The following is a 17481-nucleotide window of genomic DNA, read 5'->3' as shown; positions in this document are numbered from 1 at the left end:
GCTCAGAGAATCGTTCCCCACTGTATTCCTCATATAAACATGTGTCAAACATTGATGCATTTCTCTGCAGCGACTACGGTGGGAATAAATAGCTGAGATTTGAATTTTCACCTCACTTTATAACCAAAATGTTGAAAATTGCCTGCATAAGATTATTTTATTGCATCACTCCTTGGATGTTTATGTCTTTGACTTTGCTTACAGGCATTAGTGTAAGAAAGGAGCGGAGGAAGTGCCAGAGAAAAAATATGCACTTATAATTTTTATATGCCTCACAGAGCTCTGCAGCAGTCTTTAATTTTTCAGTTAATGCCACATGCTCAACTAGATTGGTGTGATCCAAAGCAGCTCAGATTACAGACGGAGGAAACTGGAATCCGTTTTTTTTTTTTTTTTTTTGTATCTTATATGAAGTCAGCGGTGTATCCAGTGTTAGGTTGACACTAATCACTGGATTCTTTACTGCACGCAAAGCAAGTTTACCAAATGATTACGTGTAATGAAGTTTATCATCGTCAGAGTGTGATTATGACTGACTTCAGGGGTGCAAGTGCCATATGATCTCAAACAGAGCCCACTGAATCAAAATTCCAACCAAGTAATTGTACACCAAACATACAAATCAACTGATGTGGCGTTAAGGCTTAGCTATGGGGATTTATCAAAATGTAATCTTGCATAATATTAACAATTTATGCTCATTAATGCTAATTATTCTCCATCACGATGCTCAACAGGTTTGGTGAGAGCGCGGGGGACAACAAGTTTCTGGCTGATGTGAAACATGATTGAGACGGATGATGGCGGCCCACTGAGGACTCTCTCCCGGTAAGTATGGCAAGCTGCGGTCTAGCAGACTCATTACAATCGGTCACTATGGGTTTCCATGCATGAACTCCTAATTAGATCCAATAAATTAGTGGAAATCTTTCAGTATGCAGAGTAGGCTTCTACTAGAGGACAATAGACTCTAAATTCTATTAAAGCTGTAATGGAAACCATTTATCACGCCTATGGTTTGCGACCTCCACCTTTTATGTAGACTGCTTAATATTCCACCTGTATCCCAAGTCTCGTGGTCTTGGAACTTCCTCTCAGCCCACAAGATTTTGTTCTTGGCGGATTCTTTTCGTTCATAAGGTTGGCGTTGAATTTCAAAGAGATCCAAGGGGCATCTGAGGATAGGGGTCAGACGAACTCCTGACTGGACAATGTTATTCTGGTACCCAGCTGTAGAAATAACAGCAGCCTGTCTCACTTTACAAGATATGCTGGCTTTCACTCAGTATGAAAAAAATGATGTGCTCCTACAACTGTATTCCCTCAAGTTTTTGGCACTGCAGGGACATTTTATAGAATACAGATCTGCAAAAGGTTATATTTTTGTCACTTTTTAAAAATAATTCTGACTAAATATAATATTTCAACAAAGTGGCGGGTGTTTTTTGGCTGACGTGTTCAGCGAGACGCTGTAACACTGGGTTTCTCTTTTTTTGAGTGTATTAGAACACCATGGGCAATGTCAGATGACAATATTGTGGCATATTCTCCAATCTCACTACCGAATGATATAATTTACCTCTGCAAAGGATGTTATTCTGTCGCCCATGCCTGTTGGTGTCTGTGCTTGTTTATCTGTCTTTCTGCAGAAATATGCAAAACCTAGCAAGCATATTTTTACAAAACTTATTGGAGGCACAGGCCAAGGGGGAAAAAAAACATTTAATTTAAGGTTCGATCTGTCTAGCAAAGGAAAAAATAATGGTGCAATAGTTTTTTTTGTGTTTGTTTGGTTTTTTTTTTAAATTGCTTCGGTGGCCTTACCACAGAAGGGTCACACGATCACATGTCTATTTGTGTGTTAGCAGAATATCTCCAAAAACCTTCTGGACAGATTTAGATAGATATGGTAAAAATATTACTATATTACAAGGAATACAAAAATTTTAGGGGTGTTCTGGGTCAGAATGTTGGTTCTGGCGCCTGCAGCTCATCCGTAGTCCACTGGCAGGACGGAGCTGGTTTTCTAGACGCAAATTTTGACTCATTTGCTTGAGTTCACGTGATGCGATGAAACAGCATCCAGACGTTACCTTATGAACAATGCAGACGATACGATATTCATATTCTGTATCCATGCAGCCTCCCAGGCAGAGGTCTCCTCTCAGAGTGCTCTCTATTTTTGGATGCTTTGCCTTTTAATTTTATTCAGATGAATTTATTAATTCTCCTTTGCTTTAGAGTTGGGATACCATATTGGATGATTTTGCTGGTACCAGACCTTGCAGTATTCAGTAGATAATCAGAGATGATATTACCTGTGTAAAACAATGTTACGTTCACATTTTGTTCTTGAAACACGTCTAAACATTCCAAAAACATTTAGAAAAGCCAATGAATCCTATATTTAGTGTTGCTGTAAAGAAGAAGAGACATGAGCACGACCGGGCCACTATTGATATCAGCCTTGGAGACAATACCAATTTATTTAAAAAATGGTGAGCGTCTCCAGATATTACCGTGCCTCCCTACTTTAGATGGAACTCAAGATGAACAGTGAGGGAAGGAGGAAATGTTTATCGTTTGTTTTCCTCAACTGAAAGTGCAATTTTATGTCACTCTGTGTGTTCATTCACTAAAAGCCTAGAGCCAGGACTGTACCCCGTTTTGAACTTTGCGGTTCCAGCAGTGATTGCTTGCATGCTGACTCTTAAACACTAAATGTTTTGCTGTATCTCCTCCTTTCAGACTACAGGTAGTAAGCGGGCAGACTGAAATGAATGGAAAGGTATACTGTTGTAGGAGCGACCGGCCCCAAACAACAGCAAGAACGCCTCTCTCCAATAGCTGAAGCTGCACGGGCGCTGACATCATATCACTCCCACATCTCCCTCTCTTGATTTCAGCCCCACCCGCTCCTTCCATTAGCAAGTCGGTCCGTGTCCCTGTGTTATTTAAAGCCAGAGATCCTCCCTCTCACCGCGCCACTGTGTTGCATCTGTCTGCCTCACTGCATGTGTGGCTGCGTGTGTGTGAGTAAGAGAGAGAGAGAGAGAGAGAGAGAGAGAGAGGGTGCACTGAAAAACCCAGGCAGCCAGTGGGAGAGCTAGAGAGCGAGGAGAGAGACACAAGGGGAAGGCAAAAAGCATCTGAGAGCGGAGAAGGAACGGGAGAGTGATACAGCTATGAAATTCATCCAAGCTATTTGCTTCCTTCTTCTCTGTCCAGCGTTGAGCCTCAACACCAGGTAAGTGATAGATAGTTTTTTTTCCTCTTCTTTCACCCTCTCCGAAACCAAAAAGGGGTGCTGCTCTAAGCATGCAAAGGGTCATGTTAGATCACTAATCCGAAGGTTTGTTAAAGTCTTAATTCATCCTGGCAGAGGCTCTCTGGTTGGTTCATGAGACTTTAAGGAGGAAGGAAGAGATCATGTGTTCAACTAGATTCTTATCTTCCTCAGTTGTGCTCAGGCTGAGAGACACTTGTCCTACTGTGGTTGTTATTCACTGGACGCCTCATGAATAGTGGTGACATTGCTTTTTTGGGACTTTTACTGGTCTGGGGAGGGAGCAAGTTGAAGTCAGGGAATTGAAAGGCTACTTGTGTTGCGGTATTGGGGGGGAAAAAGAGCAGGTGTGTGTGTGTGTATGTGTGTTGGTGTATGTGTGTTTGCACGATGTAAGGCTTTGGAAACAGCAGGGGGAAGAGTGATGGGCAAGAGGGATGAATAAGGGGGAAATGTGTATAGAGGGAGAGTTTTGATGATTAATTAAATCATTGATAAAATCATCCTTCTCTGCCTGTGCCTGACACCACTGCCTTAATGAGAGCCGTGAGAGGAAATTCAAGGCTTTGACTATACCATGGAGACATCACACGCAGGAAGGCATGCATTATAAAACTTGCCTTTCCTTTTTTCTTCCCAGTGCCTAAAAACATCTGATGCTTTTTTTTTTCATCTTTCCCGGCGAATTAGTTGAATGTGGGGGAGAGACGGCTTTGAACTTAACGGTACCGTGGCTGTTATAGAGAATATTTTCTAATGACGGCATGTGATTTATTTCTTTTGCCTTCGAAATTACAGTTGATTTATAGAGAAAGAAGTCAAGGTTATTGCTTGTATCCTGTATATGTCAATGCTGATGTATGACTGGTATAACGAGGGGCTGTATTGACGTATTAACCCTGCACTTTTAGATGTCAGCAAATTAAGCATCCCCACACTCTTGAAGACACCTTCCCATAAAATAAATACCTCAGTAACCTACAGGCAAGAGCTGGTAAACATGCATTCATTTTTTACACCTTGTGTTTTTTTAATTTAATGTATTTTTTGATCATGCAGCCTTGCCTTTTCTAGTCTTTTGGAATAAATAATGCTCTGGTTCGATTTATTTAAAGCACCAGCGGTTTATTTTTAAATATTGTGTGCTGAGGTGATCTTTTGGGTGCTAATTGGAGAGGGAGGTATTACGGTGGTAATTTTACATGTCAGCACAGATTGCGTGCTACCTCTTGAGGGGGGAATGTCATGAAAAGTAATTACCGTAACACACAGATATAATCAGGGTTTTATTAGATAGTTTGTTCCTAAAAGCAACATAAAAGACACCCAAATGTGCCCATAAGGCTCAATTTTCTTCAAGGCTTTCCAGGCGAAGGTGGTGCCTTAACGAAAACCTGCTGAGATAATTCAGTTTAGTAAATGGGGAAATCAAAGACGCTATGATCCGTCTGCGTGGGCTGCAAGAAACGTTGAGTACGAGCACATAAACTTCTTGCTCTGAAGAAAACAATACAATAAATGTTTGAAACTACTATGCTGCTGCTGCAAGTCGCTCAAACAATAAACGTTGCAATCAGGAACTTTGTTTGGTCAGTTCACCTGCTTATAGCTGAAAAATAGGAAGGACTTCACTGTTACAGTCTGGTTGAAATGGCATTTCCAGAGTATCCAACTGCCGGATTGGATATTGGGAGGAATTTGATTGGAGTCCTGAAAAGTGGGTGTAACCAGAGTGTGTCATAACATAACATCAGCAGAAGCCCATTCTGCGCTCCATGTAGTTGCTGAAATGATGAAATGTGAAATGCCTCATCACACATTCCACCTCCCTCCACATGAATACAATCCAGCCGGTGGGCAAAGACACACTGAAGCACGATTTTTGCTGCAAGCTAACTACATCTTAGCTCAAGGCATACCTGTGGCTGGAAGTTTGAGATCGGCGAGTGGATGTTGTGATATTATTGGTTGTAACTGGTCGGCGTGATGTAGGTAGGTGTCGTGTTTTGTTTTGCAGGAAAGAAAAACGATTTTGAAACACTTTTTTTTTTTTTTTTAGGGCTGGTAAATCACTGACCTACTGAAAGAAAAATGAATTGCGCCCTGGCCTCTTGACTCCAATCCTTGATTTAGCTTTTAAATAGAGGCGCGCCACCAGTGGGGGGCAGCAATGAGCGCTGGCAGCATTTAGTCTGCTGGAAAGGAAAAGATTTCATCCTCTAAAGTTGATGTGTTGATTTATTCACAGATTTTCCATTCAATTGCTGTGACTCGAAATATTTTAAATGCTTGTTGCAGACTCGTGATATACAAGCTGTGAAACTAAACTAATTGCAAAACATATATTTAATTTTTTTTTCAGTAAATTGATTTTTTTTTTTTCAATGTTTCTCGGCTGATTCTGATTTCCAGTTTTTTGGTTTGTGTGCCTTGCCAATACTTATTTTTTGCCAATTTCTTTCTAAGAACTGGACTCGACAAAATATGAAAACATAAAATTCAACTTTTCTTCAGTGGAAACTTTTATTTTCATCATTACAGAAAATATAACTCTGATCATGGTTTCCCCTTAATTGCACTAGGTTACTAGATCCTTTTATTACTTTAACAACCCCCAAAATTACATTAATAAATAATTGCTGTCCTACTGGAAAGATGAACAAATCAAATTCTTCTGAAAATGAGTTGTTGCTTATCCAGCTGACTGACATGTTTTTTACTTATCAGACAAAAGCAGTTGATTGCAGCAGCCGGCAGGGATGGGAGAGACTGGGTTCGTTCTTGGCTCCGAGCTCTGGTTACTAGCCGCTTTCCCTTTGCTGCCTGGCTGCAAAGGGAAATGATGGTTGATGCACAGGTCCATCAAAATTAGATGCAGCTATTCCCAGAAATACGTGACACTGACCGGCCGATCGCTGGTCGGGGCCGGTCACGCTGAAAAATGGACGATTCTGGTTCCTGGCCAGGCAATGGGTACTTCCCTAAATTTTGTATCAATATATGAACAATGCGACCAAGTTTCTGAACTACAAGAGTTAAAAATTTATTTTGCATTTCAGCTCAAGGAATTCAAGACATTTCATCATCGACACACAATGAATCTTTAATCAAACTCATCCTCTCTTTCTGTTTTGACGACAGTCACAGAGATGTTGAGACTCAGTGGTCTTTTGGTTTGGCTGCATGGTTGTTGGGTGTTATATTGGATCATTATATACTCAATATTGTTTCTAAAATATTTTTGCACCGTGGCCAAACCTTTTGAAAATAAACGGCACAATGTCGCTCAAAATAATCTGTCGTGTACGCCGTGAATCTGTCTGTGTTGCCAGAGATAAATGAGCAGCAGGGGTGTGTTTTCACAGTTGAACAAAAGAAAACCTATGTGAGAGCTACAAGGACAGCTAGATGTCATCTCCTTGTTTCCAGGCATCTGTCTTCACCGCAACCATCCAATTACACATACAGACAAATGTCAACATTGAACAGGGAAACTAGTTGATCCATAACACCTTTAGCTCGACTGTCTGCTCCATCATTGCTTCCCTCCTCCTGCAGTGGTTGAGTCTGTCTATAAGACCTGTCAGATATCCTGACCTAGCATAGCTTTTAATCGCCAGCTCTAACGAGCCAGCATAACAACCTGCTTTGTACGTCTTTTGATCCAACACGACCCTGAAGTGTTTCTGCTGAGGCAATTACAGCCGGCACTGATGAACACAACACTTGAAATTAGTTTTGTTATTGCTGATCTGGAAACATTTTGAGAGTTCTTATTGACTGTAACTTCAAGCTGAAATTCTTTGAGCCTTTTTTTTTTTTTTTGGGAGGGGGGGGGCATGTTATGACACACTCACTTGTGCTTATACATATTTGAGTCTCTGGTGTTTGCACTAACACACAAAACTGTGCAATAAGGAAACCTAGTCAGTGTGGTGGTGGCTGGTTTACTTCGAAGTCTTCAAGCCGCTCAGATTTGAATCCCCCTTAACGCATCACAAGGAGCTTAATTGAAATTGCAACTGCCCCTGAGTCCTCCTTTTTGCAGGCTCCACCCATGAGAGTGTTTTTATTTCAGACAGCCACTCCACATAGCTGGTAGTGGGTGTGATACTCTGAGCAGCTGGCTCATCGGGTTATAGTCTGCATTTTTGGGGAGGGGGAAAAGACCGAAAGACAGGCAGCCGAAACAGCCTGTTTATGACAAATCATGGTCTTCAGAGGTGTAACTAAGAGCTTGTTAATCCTAAATACATGCTATGGTTTGTAGGCACCCCACCATAATGAAAACAAGTAAACTGGAAAAGGTATGACCCCTTTAACTTCATTTTATGTAAATACAGGCCTTCCTCTCATACTAAACCAATGGAGGATGTGTTGGGCCGACTCAAAAATTCTCTCATATGTTGCTTCTTTTGGAAGGGTCATAGTCCCAAATAAGGATTATTATTTGTGACGTGCACATTTCATGCTGTAACACTGACTGACTGGTGCATCTGCAGCAGGAAAATGAATTGTGACTGGTGCTGTCTACTCCAGGTAGAACTCTGCTTCACATGGCTTGATTCACTGTAATCAGATCACTGATCTGTGGGAGAATCCATTCCTTGTGTTGGCTGCAACCTCCAGTGTGATAGAGTTGCCTTGAGGAACAAGAACTAATGAAATAGGAGCCATTTCAGTTTTTATGTATGATAGCAACATTTTTTAAGGCCTTGGTCGATGTTTAATTCTGTTTTATAGCCTAAAAATCTGAAATTTCTTTCTTATACTTATTATAATGACAAGAGCATGGATTGAAGCTGCATACCTGCTGCAGAAACAAAAAGAATTATTTCATTATTTCTTATCTTCGCAACAGTTTGGATGATTAATCCCTGACTCAAAGGAAAACCTGATTAGAAAGGATGTGGTTTTAATGAATTGAGTGGTCTACTCAAGCCACGGAACGCTGGTGCAGGGCTGTGTGTCATTGCGGAAATCAATCGGTACTTAGGCAGAACACAAGGCTGCATTGACACTCGACCCATGAGATATGACGTCCACCTTAGGGTCAGGGTTATTACAGTAAGAAAGCACTTCTACACATGGCTTTTTTCCCCCCTCCATCTCTATATAAATCGAACATCTCCACCTTTTCATGCTTTCAGATGTTCCCTTTTAGGGGATTTCTTGAAAGATATTTGACACATTTTCTTGACACGGTCTTTGATGTGTCTTATTTTAGCTTGTCTGAAATGGGTAGATCCGGTGGGATCTCCCAAACAACCGATATTTATGAGTATTTTGGACGGCAATTAAAGGGACTAAAGAGTGTCTTGGATTAGAGCAGATGTGCCCCCGTACGACATTAACACCTGCCTGTGGAAGAGAGTGTATTGTTAAATGGCCTCGTGACAAGAGAGACAGTTTGTGAGTTGCACAAACAATGATGAAGCTGCCGGATATTACTGACCTTGGTGATTTTTCTTCAGTGATAACCTTTCTGTGACAAGACTGTGTCGTCCTTACACCCGCTTAAGATGCTCTCAGTGACCAAAATCAACTATTATATCAAGAAGCAGCATTTTTATTTATGCTGCAACTTTTTAAGGATAGAGCAACATCTGCTGAAAGGTACTCAACCTTCTATCGGTTTGTTACGATTACAACAGCAGGCTCCTCCTTTATCTCAATGTGTCAGGTTTGTCGAAACATTCTACCTATCATCGTTTACATCCGATCAATAGCTTACTTTCATACGAGAGACAATGAGTAAATTCAATCAAGCAGTGGAGCAGCGGAGTGAAACTCCCCATGACATCTCATTAAACCAGCTCTTGCAGGCTTTTTGGCTTTGCACTTGAAAAATACTTATTGATGTTTATATGAAACTGAGTAAATTGTTCTAAAGCATTGTTTGGCACATTGGGAAAGTGTGGAGCAGATGGAGTCAGAACTATTGACTGAGGGGAGATGGTAATGTGTCTCTATAGCTGGAGAAACTGGTGATAAGATACCAACATGATACGGAAGAATAAGACAATGGAGTGATACGATAATCATTGATTGGTTTACAATACGTCATTATTGCAGAGTAACAAGGAGAAATGTCCCTTACAAGGCCAAACGCAGCAATATACATGCACTGCATTGTGCCAGCTACAAAATTTGACAACTAGGATGAACCAGTCTTATCATTTAGTTGTTTGGCTGGGAAATGACCCGGTGTCAGGCTAAAACACCTGGTTTTGTGGTCGGAACAATTTCAAATGTCCTGATGTCTCCCAGTATTGTTGCCAGAAGCACGGCTGCAAATGTCCTGACATTTCCCTCCGAGCTTCTCCTCACTTATTTTGATTAATTACTTCTATTAATTATTAGCATATTACTTTTTCGCTGGTATTACGCCGAACAGTGAACGGGAACTGCCTTAATGGTGAACTGATGGTGTAAGTCGTAAGTAATCTGCCTTTTGTTCCTGCCTCTTTTTGAGTGACAACCGTTTTTGAGCACCAGGGTGATGAAACAGCAACCATAGAAGGTTAAAGCAGAGCTCACCTGCGTTTTCATTGTGTAAATGAGGCTTGGCAGCGCTGCTGTGTGGATTGTTATTGAGTGAGAACTCCATCATTATTTAAATGAACTGGTTCTTGATATATATTGAAAGACACTGCTTGGCATGTTTGAACACCCCTCTGTACACACTGGTGACACCTGCAGAGTAGCAGTTCGGTGGGAGGCGGTTGAAAACATGAGGTCATTATGGAACCTAAAAATAAGAGGGCATCTGTTTAATTAAAGTGAAACGTCTGCGCGGCAGCGATCTACGCCATGGTCCATGCAAGATTGGGAGAATGACTCAGGGGGAAAATAAGTGTGATTTCCTCCCCACGCAGGTTTGTTTTATGCCGTCAAATGACATCCATATCAGTGGCATGATTACAGATATGACTTGAAGGGGAGGGGTTTGAGCCCTTAAGGCAGGAGAGAAAGATTTTTTCCTGCAGCGGGGTAATGTCCTCGGCACAAATCAGAGCGTGAATGATAATTGAAATTCAAAGGACATGGCGTAATGGTCACAGCATGGCAACCACATTGGCCACATGAAAGTAATGAAGTGGACTACAACAAACAGAACCTTGGGTGGCTCATACAAATGAGAAAGTAATTACAAAGACCACAACCAGTGCAGAGTGAAGAGTAGCCTGACACTTGGTATTCAGGACACATTTCAGGCACTTTGCTGTTGCCCTCAAAGATATTTGATACATGAGGGCATGAGAATATTTGCCTTGCGTAAAAGTAAGGATACGGGGTTAAAAAAGTTGTCATTATCCTCCATTAAGAAACATGGTTTGACATTGTTATGAGGTTAGAAACTAGTAGTACCGGTACATTTAACAGTCACAAATACTCTTTGGTAAATAATCTGAAGCTCTGTCCACGCTTTAGTCTTTGAGGTAGCCAACAAAACTATTTATTGTGGCAGTACAACCAATATTTTAGGTCCAATCAACATAAAACTTGATTTGAATTGTTGGTGCCTTGGGGATGTGCGGCGTTAAGTTTTAGGTCCGGGGCCAAACGGGGTCTTACGTGACAGAACCTTTGAGGTGACAGGATCCTGTGTAGCTTTGATGCTGTCTGTATGCCGTTATCAAAGCTATCAGAGATCAAAGTCAGGGAGGTTTTGTGAAGTCACACTACCCATGATCCCCCTCTTCAAGCTTTGGGCACTACTTCACTCTTCATATAGTATTAAACTGCATGCACAAGTGTAGTTATTAAAAACCGTTTATTGAAATCCGCTTCGTCTAAACACAACACATCATAGAAGAACAAATGTAGTAATGAAGCAGTCTTCTTGTCTACTGTAAAAATGTTCCAACTCGGTTTCCTTTTTTAAGCTGAATTAACAATAGGAAAGTCTACTCTTTCAAGCTTCAACATCCACAGTTACATAATGAAAACACTGACCCCCGCAAATGTGCAGTCCCTAATTGTGTTGCGCACTAGTTGCAATTAAGATGTAAAAATACAAGTTAATGTTATCGCATCAAGCATTCCAGGAGTCCTAATTTCTTCCTCGCTGTTTTACTTTTTGTGTCACTGTCTTCTTGACGCACCCTCAACGCACTAAAGCTTTTAATTTGAGCCAGCCATAGCTTTGATGTGCATCTTTATTGTTGTATCAGCCAGCTCTTGATTCTGCTCCTTTGGTGCTGTCAGTAGAGATAGCATTGGGTTGTCACATTTGCAGTTGTAATTGGCAGGCTCTTAATTGCTCAGTCGCTGTAAACATGATGCTCGTGTTCTTTCAGTGATGAGTCATTACTGGAGGGCTCGGCTCTTTGTTTTACAGTGAAGTGTAAGATGTATAACCGTAATAAACAAAAAGCCGAGGACCATCTCTCGTCACGCTTGCACCGAATATAAATTACCTCAGTTGTTTTCAGTGGGTTGTTTCTCCGCAGCTGAGAGTCCGTTTGAAGCTAAAGGAGAATACGTCACTTGTGTGCCTGTGTCGCATCTGACCAGCGCATCTCTACTGACACTCAGATGTTCTTTAATGTAGACGCCGCTCTTTCTATTAGAATTTAAATCATGGTGTCATTGTCTTCAACACTTAATAGATTCCATGCAGTTGGGAACTGTCCTCCATGTCGCTGCAGATCTGATCCTTTAATGTGATTTAAATAGGATCTTCTTTTTTTTTTAGTTCAGGTGTTCATTTTCGTGCTGCCCCCCCCCCGATCATGTGACACCTGTAAAGGTTGGAAAAGAGGCTTCATTTATGTGCTCGAAAGGTGACGTTGACTGAAAATCCGGAGCCGCTCTCTTTAAATTAAAGAGATGCGATTTGATTCCTTTTTTATTTTCTTTTACTGTAATTATGAAAGATAGCTTTATGACACAGTGGTCACGTCACATTATGGGAAATATTGATTTAAAAGAATACATTTAGTGTTACAGTGCCTACATCCATGCAACAGTGTAATAGCACGGTGGAGATGAAAGATGCTAATCAGTTTCAAAAACTGTATTTGTTTGTAGGATGGAGTCATGGCTGGCTTTGGTTTAGGAATGTCGACGGTTAACTGTTGCCCATTTCAGCTCGTCAGTCTGTGAGTTAATTAGTGTACACTGCTAACAGCCTCACTAGCTAAAAGCCTGAGGTAAAACATGAAATCCAATGAAATCCCACTCACTTAATTTACAAGTACTAGCACAATGTTGTACCACATTCAATGAAATTAAGAGCTCCGGCTTTTTAGGAAATGAGCTTCTTTCCCAAAAACAACCTGTTGGATCCACGGAAGCTAAAATCCCCAACGGCCACGTGTTGGCCCACATCCATGATGACGCCAAAGAAGGGTGGCCACTCACCCTTAACTCAAATCAGCAAGTTTGGAATCACCTCTCAAATGCAGTGTCATTTCAAGAAAAAAAAAAAGAAAAAAAGTGAATTCATCTGGTTGAAAGCCAACTGAAGCTGACATCTGTTTTTTTTTTTCCTCCATCATTGACACAGGAGAGTCCTACAGATATGATGGGTTTTTACAGGCAAACCGAAAAGTTAGCATACGAGTTAGAAGTTAGAGTTCCCTCGACCCAAAGGCTTGGGAATTTATCATTAGATATGACGAGATAAGCTCTGTGGCAAACACGTTTATGAGATTTGTTTTGTTCGGTAGGATAATCTTCCCTCATTAAAGCCCCGTTTATTATGTCACTGAATGTTCCGTCATCCAGATCATCCTTCCTTGGTCATAGCTCATCAGTGCTGTGTTGAAAGCAACTGGACTGTTTCAGCATTTAAAAGTTACTGTATAATCGTTGAGCATAATGAAATCATTAGAAGCACAAAGGTAGTGTCATGCCAGAACCAAGCCAAGCCGAGCCTGGGAGATCGAGTGCCAGTATTTCAGGGTTCTGGTGTAGCCAGCGGATGTTCGGTCCAAGACTTCCTTGCTCTGTCTGCCACTCATTGTTTCCAGTCTGCATAGCAGTTTGAGACATTAGCGTGGAGTTGAAAGCCAATGAATGCCAGCGCACTGTTTCAGAAGTAGCCAGTTTACACTCCACACAGTTTAAAACCACCCCAGCGGCTCTGTTAGATCGTTGTTAGACTACAGCCTTTTTTCCAACTTCGCATTTCAGCCCACCCAAGACGATTTATGTGGACGCAACAGAGGTCCCCTCAAATGTGATCAGTCAAAGCTACTCAAACAGAAACCAGAGGCTTAACTGTCGCAACATTGTCTCCCCTTGCTTACAGTCTGAGTATTTATATTCAGAATCTGTTTCTTGAGGTTGGACTAGAACAACCTGCACCACAGTTTCACAGGCTTCGGCTGTAGTCTCTTCTTTGCAACCATTGTTTTTCAAATGCTGTGCGAACCATGAACCTTATTTATAGCATTTATAGCAGGAAGATAAAAGTTGCAAAAACGCCATCGATTATTAAGACGAGGGAACAAGTCGTTCCAACAGTGCGGACTTACTTACTGTTTTAGGGGCTCATTCACAGGCTACAAGATAAAATATAAGCAGACCATTAACAATACACGAGGCTTTTATCTTGTTCCTCTAACAGAATTAAAAGTGCGTAAAAAGTTAGTTAAGCAGCTACACCAGTCTGTCATGTCTCTTATGTCACTTTGTCCCTCAAGAGACGATAGTGAGTCACTGTAGCACAGAAGAGAAGTAGCCCAGGGCAGCCACTCTGGAGGAAACTAATTCTGGCTGCTTGCATCAGTGATCTCATTCTTCCAGCCACTACTAAAAGCTTGGTACCGCGGGTAAGGCTTGAGCCAGAATCTACCGCTAAATTGAGAGCTTTGCCTTATGCTAGGGATGTTTTTCATATGATGCTCACATACTCACAAACTGGCCAGCATGTTTGTCATTATGAAAAAGTAGTAAAACTATTTTCAGTAAGACTGAGAGCAGTTGCCTTTAAGCTCATCTCGGTAAACATTTCACGCGGCAATAAGCCATTGACAGCACATTCTGTCGAGGTATTGCGTCAAAGCAACAGCTGCAACCAAGGGACATCAGTTTCCTGTTTATCTGTCCGTCCTATTCTAAAGAATGTGATAGCTCAGTAGTATCTTGAAAGAAACTTTCCAGATTTTACTCACACGCTCTATATCATGATAACTACTGTATGACCACACAAAATCCATTTTTAGCCACAGTTTTCTTTCTCTGATTATGATTTTGCCCAAATTTCTATCAGGATATGCCAAATTCCCTGTAGCCTGTCATATTCTCTAAAAACACACTGGCCGTTGTAAGCGGAAGAATACAACTTCAGGTTGGTAAGTCTTGTTATCCTTAGAAAAAAACAGCGTCAGGCTAGAGAGTGACAGTTTCAGCAATGCTAAATTAGAGGGATACTATTTTAAGATGTTTTCTTCTTTGAGTCTTTACCCTGTTCCTCTGAGACTCTGCTGACTCATGTACCAACAGTACACAGGGTTTGATTATCCATCAGACTGAGTGATGAAAATCTTACCTATTTCTATTGTTTTCCTGTTTTCTTGCCTCCCAGCTGCCATGTTTTTCACTTTTATTTATCGAGTGAGCAGCCACTACACAGACGTAGTCTTTTTCACCAACAGAATGTTTCACATTCATAAAGTTGCACTCTTTCTTGCCATGGGGAGCTGCCCTTCACACATCACATGCTCTGCTATTGAACAGCTTCACTGAAGCGGTTAGTGTAGTGCTTGCTACCTCTACTTATCGATAGATGGAAGAGGGGGCTGTGGTTGCTGCACATGCACTTCCCCACCTTGATTCTTGCAGTCCTTTGTGGGATTTGGCTCTCAGCACTATACTAGTGCTCTAATCATTATGTTGCTTATCAGCGATCTCTCTATTTGACAGTCGTGTTCTTTTCTGCTGTTAAATAGCCCCGTAATTGGGATAAACCAAAGAGATCAGAGGCAATATTCGCCGAATATTAGAGACATCAAAACAGGCAGAGAGATTGGTTTTGGCATGAACAAAGAGAGAGGTAATAAATAATACAGGTGTACACAAAAGGCTTAGGTCATGTAAGACACAGAAGCGCTGAGCGGTTTGTCCTTTTCAGCAATTTAGTTATTGTAGTGCAGCATTCGTGTGTTTACTGCTGCTGTTGCTGTCTATTGAGACTGCGGTCTTTTGGAAAATCTGTCTCTAATTGCTGTTCATTTACATGAAAATATGTTTTGATTTATATACGGTTTAAAAGCCACTGCAGCATTTGAAAAATGTCTGTCATTCATTTCAACCTGATTTGCATCTTTTAACATCCTCCGCCTACTTAATAAATTAAGATTCTGCCAAGACTGTAAAGAGAAATTTAGGTTTATTGCTTGGCTATGTCTCCTGCACTAGAATTAACCTATTAATGTTAGAAGTGGAATTTCACCATGAAGATTCAACAATTGCTCATCAAAAAAGCTGCCAAGAGGCACGGAACCTTTATAAATGAATGTATCATGACCTCTGCAGCAGGTGATTACATAGAATATATTCCAGCTTACTTTGCTATAAACAGTTGAAGTCTTCCAAAAATTTCCTTGGGTTGTTTTCGACCAAAAAAGAAATACATCAACCCCTCTGGGTAACGTTGTGTTAACCCATGCCCTCGTGCGTATGATGCAAACACATCATACCTTTTTCGTTAATATCCCACATTTTTACAGATCCCAAATATGAGCTAAAGTGAAAACTACAATGTTGCATCAGTATACCGAGTGTGTATACCATTTTCAAACACCCAGTGTCAATTTGCTATAAATCCTGGGCGTTACCTGTGCCTTACAGCCACTACCTATCTCTGACAACCTGGGGTGAGCCCAGAACTGGACTCATTCATCCTCTATACAAGGCCCATTAGCAGACCGCTTCTTGTCTCGAGCCGGGGGAAGGGCTTTCACCAATAGAGTGTATTCCTACCACTTCTTTTCCCTTGCCATCAGGCGCTCCGATTGACCAGAGGAGGTGGTGTGGGGACCAGGGTTGCTGCATGTTTTGGTGAAGGTTCCTGTATAGGAATAATCTACATTTTAACATTAGATGTAATCATTCAAAATGATGAACAAACTGTAAATGCATTGAACAATAATGTCAATGTGAAGTGACATTGTTGTTCGATGGTAATGGAAGCAGTATATTTTGTAGTTAAGAAATAAACGTTATAGTTCAAAATGACATCAGTGCACTGATATGGTAAACAGTTGTAAATTGCCCCAAGCATCTTTTTCTGAATTACATTATATACATATACATATATATATATATATATATATATATATATATATATATATATATATATATATATATATATATATATGAACCCCGCCCTTAACAGAATAAGCGGTAGAAAGTGGATGGATGGATATGTTATTCTGTCCAACAGTAAGCTAATACCAGCCACACTGATGTATCAGTCGGGCTCTGCTGTAAACCCCTGCTGGTAACATGCACCTGGTCCATATTTCAGAGACAGATTATGCTGAAAATGAAGGCATTTGCCCTTGGGAGTGACTGCTGTATGGACTAGTTCAAGTGAACAGCATCAGCTTTCAAATCTCCGGCTAGTGCACTTTACTTCTGAGTGCTGGACCTCGACAAACCATCCCAGATGTGAGTTGCTTACGAAGCTCTTGCCCTTAATTTACAAGCCAGTCACAGTGTGTCTGTATTCCTTCTATACTGCACGCCGGTAAATGCAAAATTCACAAAAATTGTGTCTGACAGAGATTTAACGTCAATATTCAAGGACAAACAAAACAAACCAACACTGAAGAGCTGAAATTGATTTCCAAAGATATCCCATAAAGCTGCCAAACTGGGTGCAGCGTTTTTCATTTCCTGTCTTTTATTAACCCCTCTGACTGTCTGTGCTTGGTACACGATACAGCAGCGAGCCCTCATGTACCATTTCTCAAGACACATAATATGTGCTTCTTTTGGTGAAGGCTACATAAATCTGAATCCTTTATCAGGCGCCAGCACACCTCCTCGAAGACACCCTGGCGGATTTTGTTATTTTTATCTAATCATTTCCTGAGTATATTCTGGTGTCAGGATCCATCTTGGCTGACAACTGCAGGTTCCATTAGAGTCCCCTATCGTACTGTTTGTTCAGTGTTTTGCCATGACACCTGACTGATAAGTATGTTGTTCAGTGTTTATGTTGAAGAGGGAGTTTC

At 41.1% G+C, this 17481-nt stretch overlaps 1 protein-coding gene across 1 annotated transcript in view; it reads left to right on the top strand.

Annotated features, from left to right (window-relative positions):
- The first annotated feature begins 2995 nt into the window (after positions 1-2995).
- luzp2 (leucine zipper protein 2) overlaps positions 2996-17481 on the top strand; it is a 178523-nt gene continuing 164037 nt past the window's right edge. The window contains exon 1 of the mRNA XM_086179225.1: positions 2996-3247. Within this exon, the coding sequence (XP_086035351.1) occupies positions 3186-3247 (62 nt within the window). The 5' untranslated portion in view covers positions 2996-3185. The remainder of the gene's footprint in view (positions 3248-17481) is intronic.

This window comes from Aulostomus chinensis, chromosome 2, assembly GCF_037954235.1.
Source record: "Aulostomus chinensis isolate RoL2024-O1b breed Wild chromosome 2, RoL_Achi_v1.0, whole genome shotgun sequence".
Lineage (NCBI taxonomy): Eukaryota > Metazoa > Chordata > Actinopteri > Syngnathiformes > Aulostomidae > Aulostomus > Aulostomus chinensis.
This window is presented reverse-complemented; position numbering and strand designations above follow the sequence as displayed.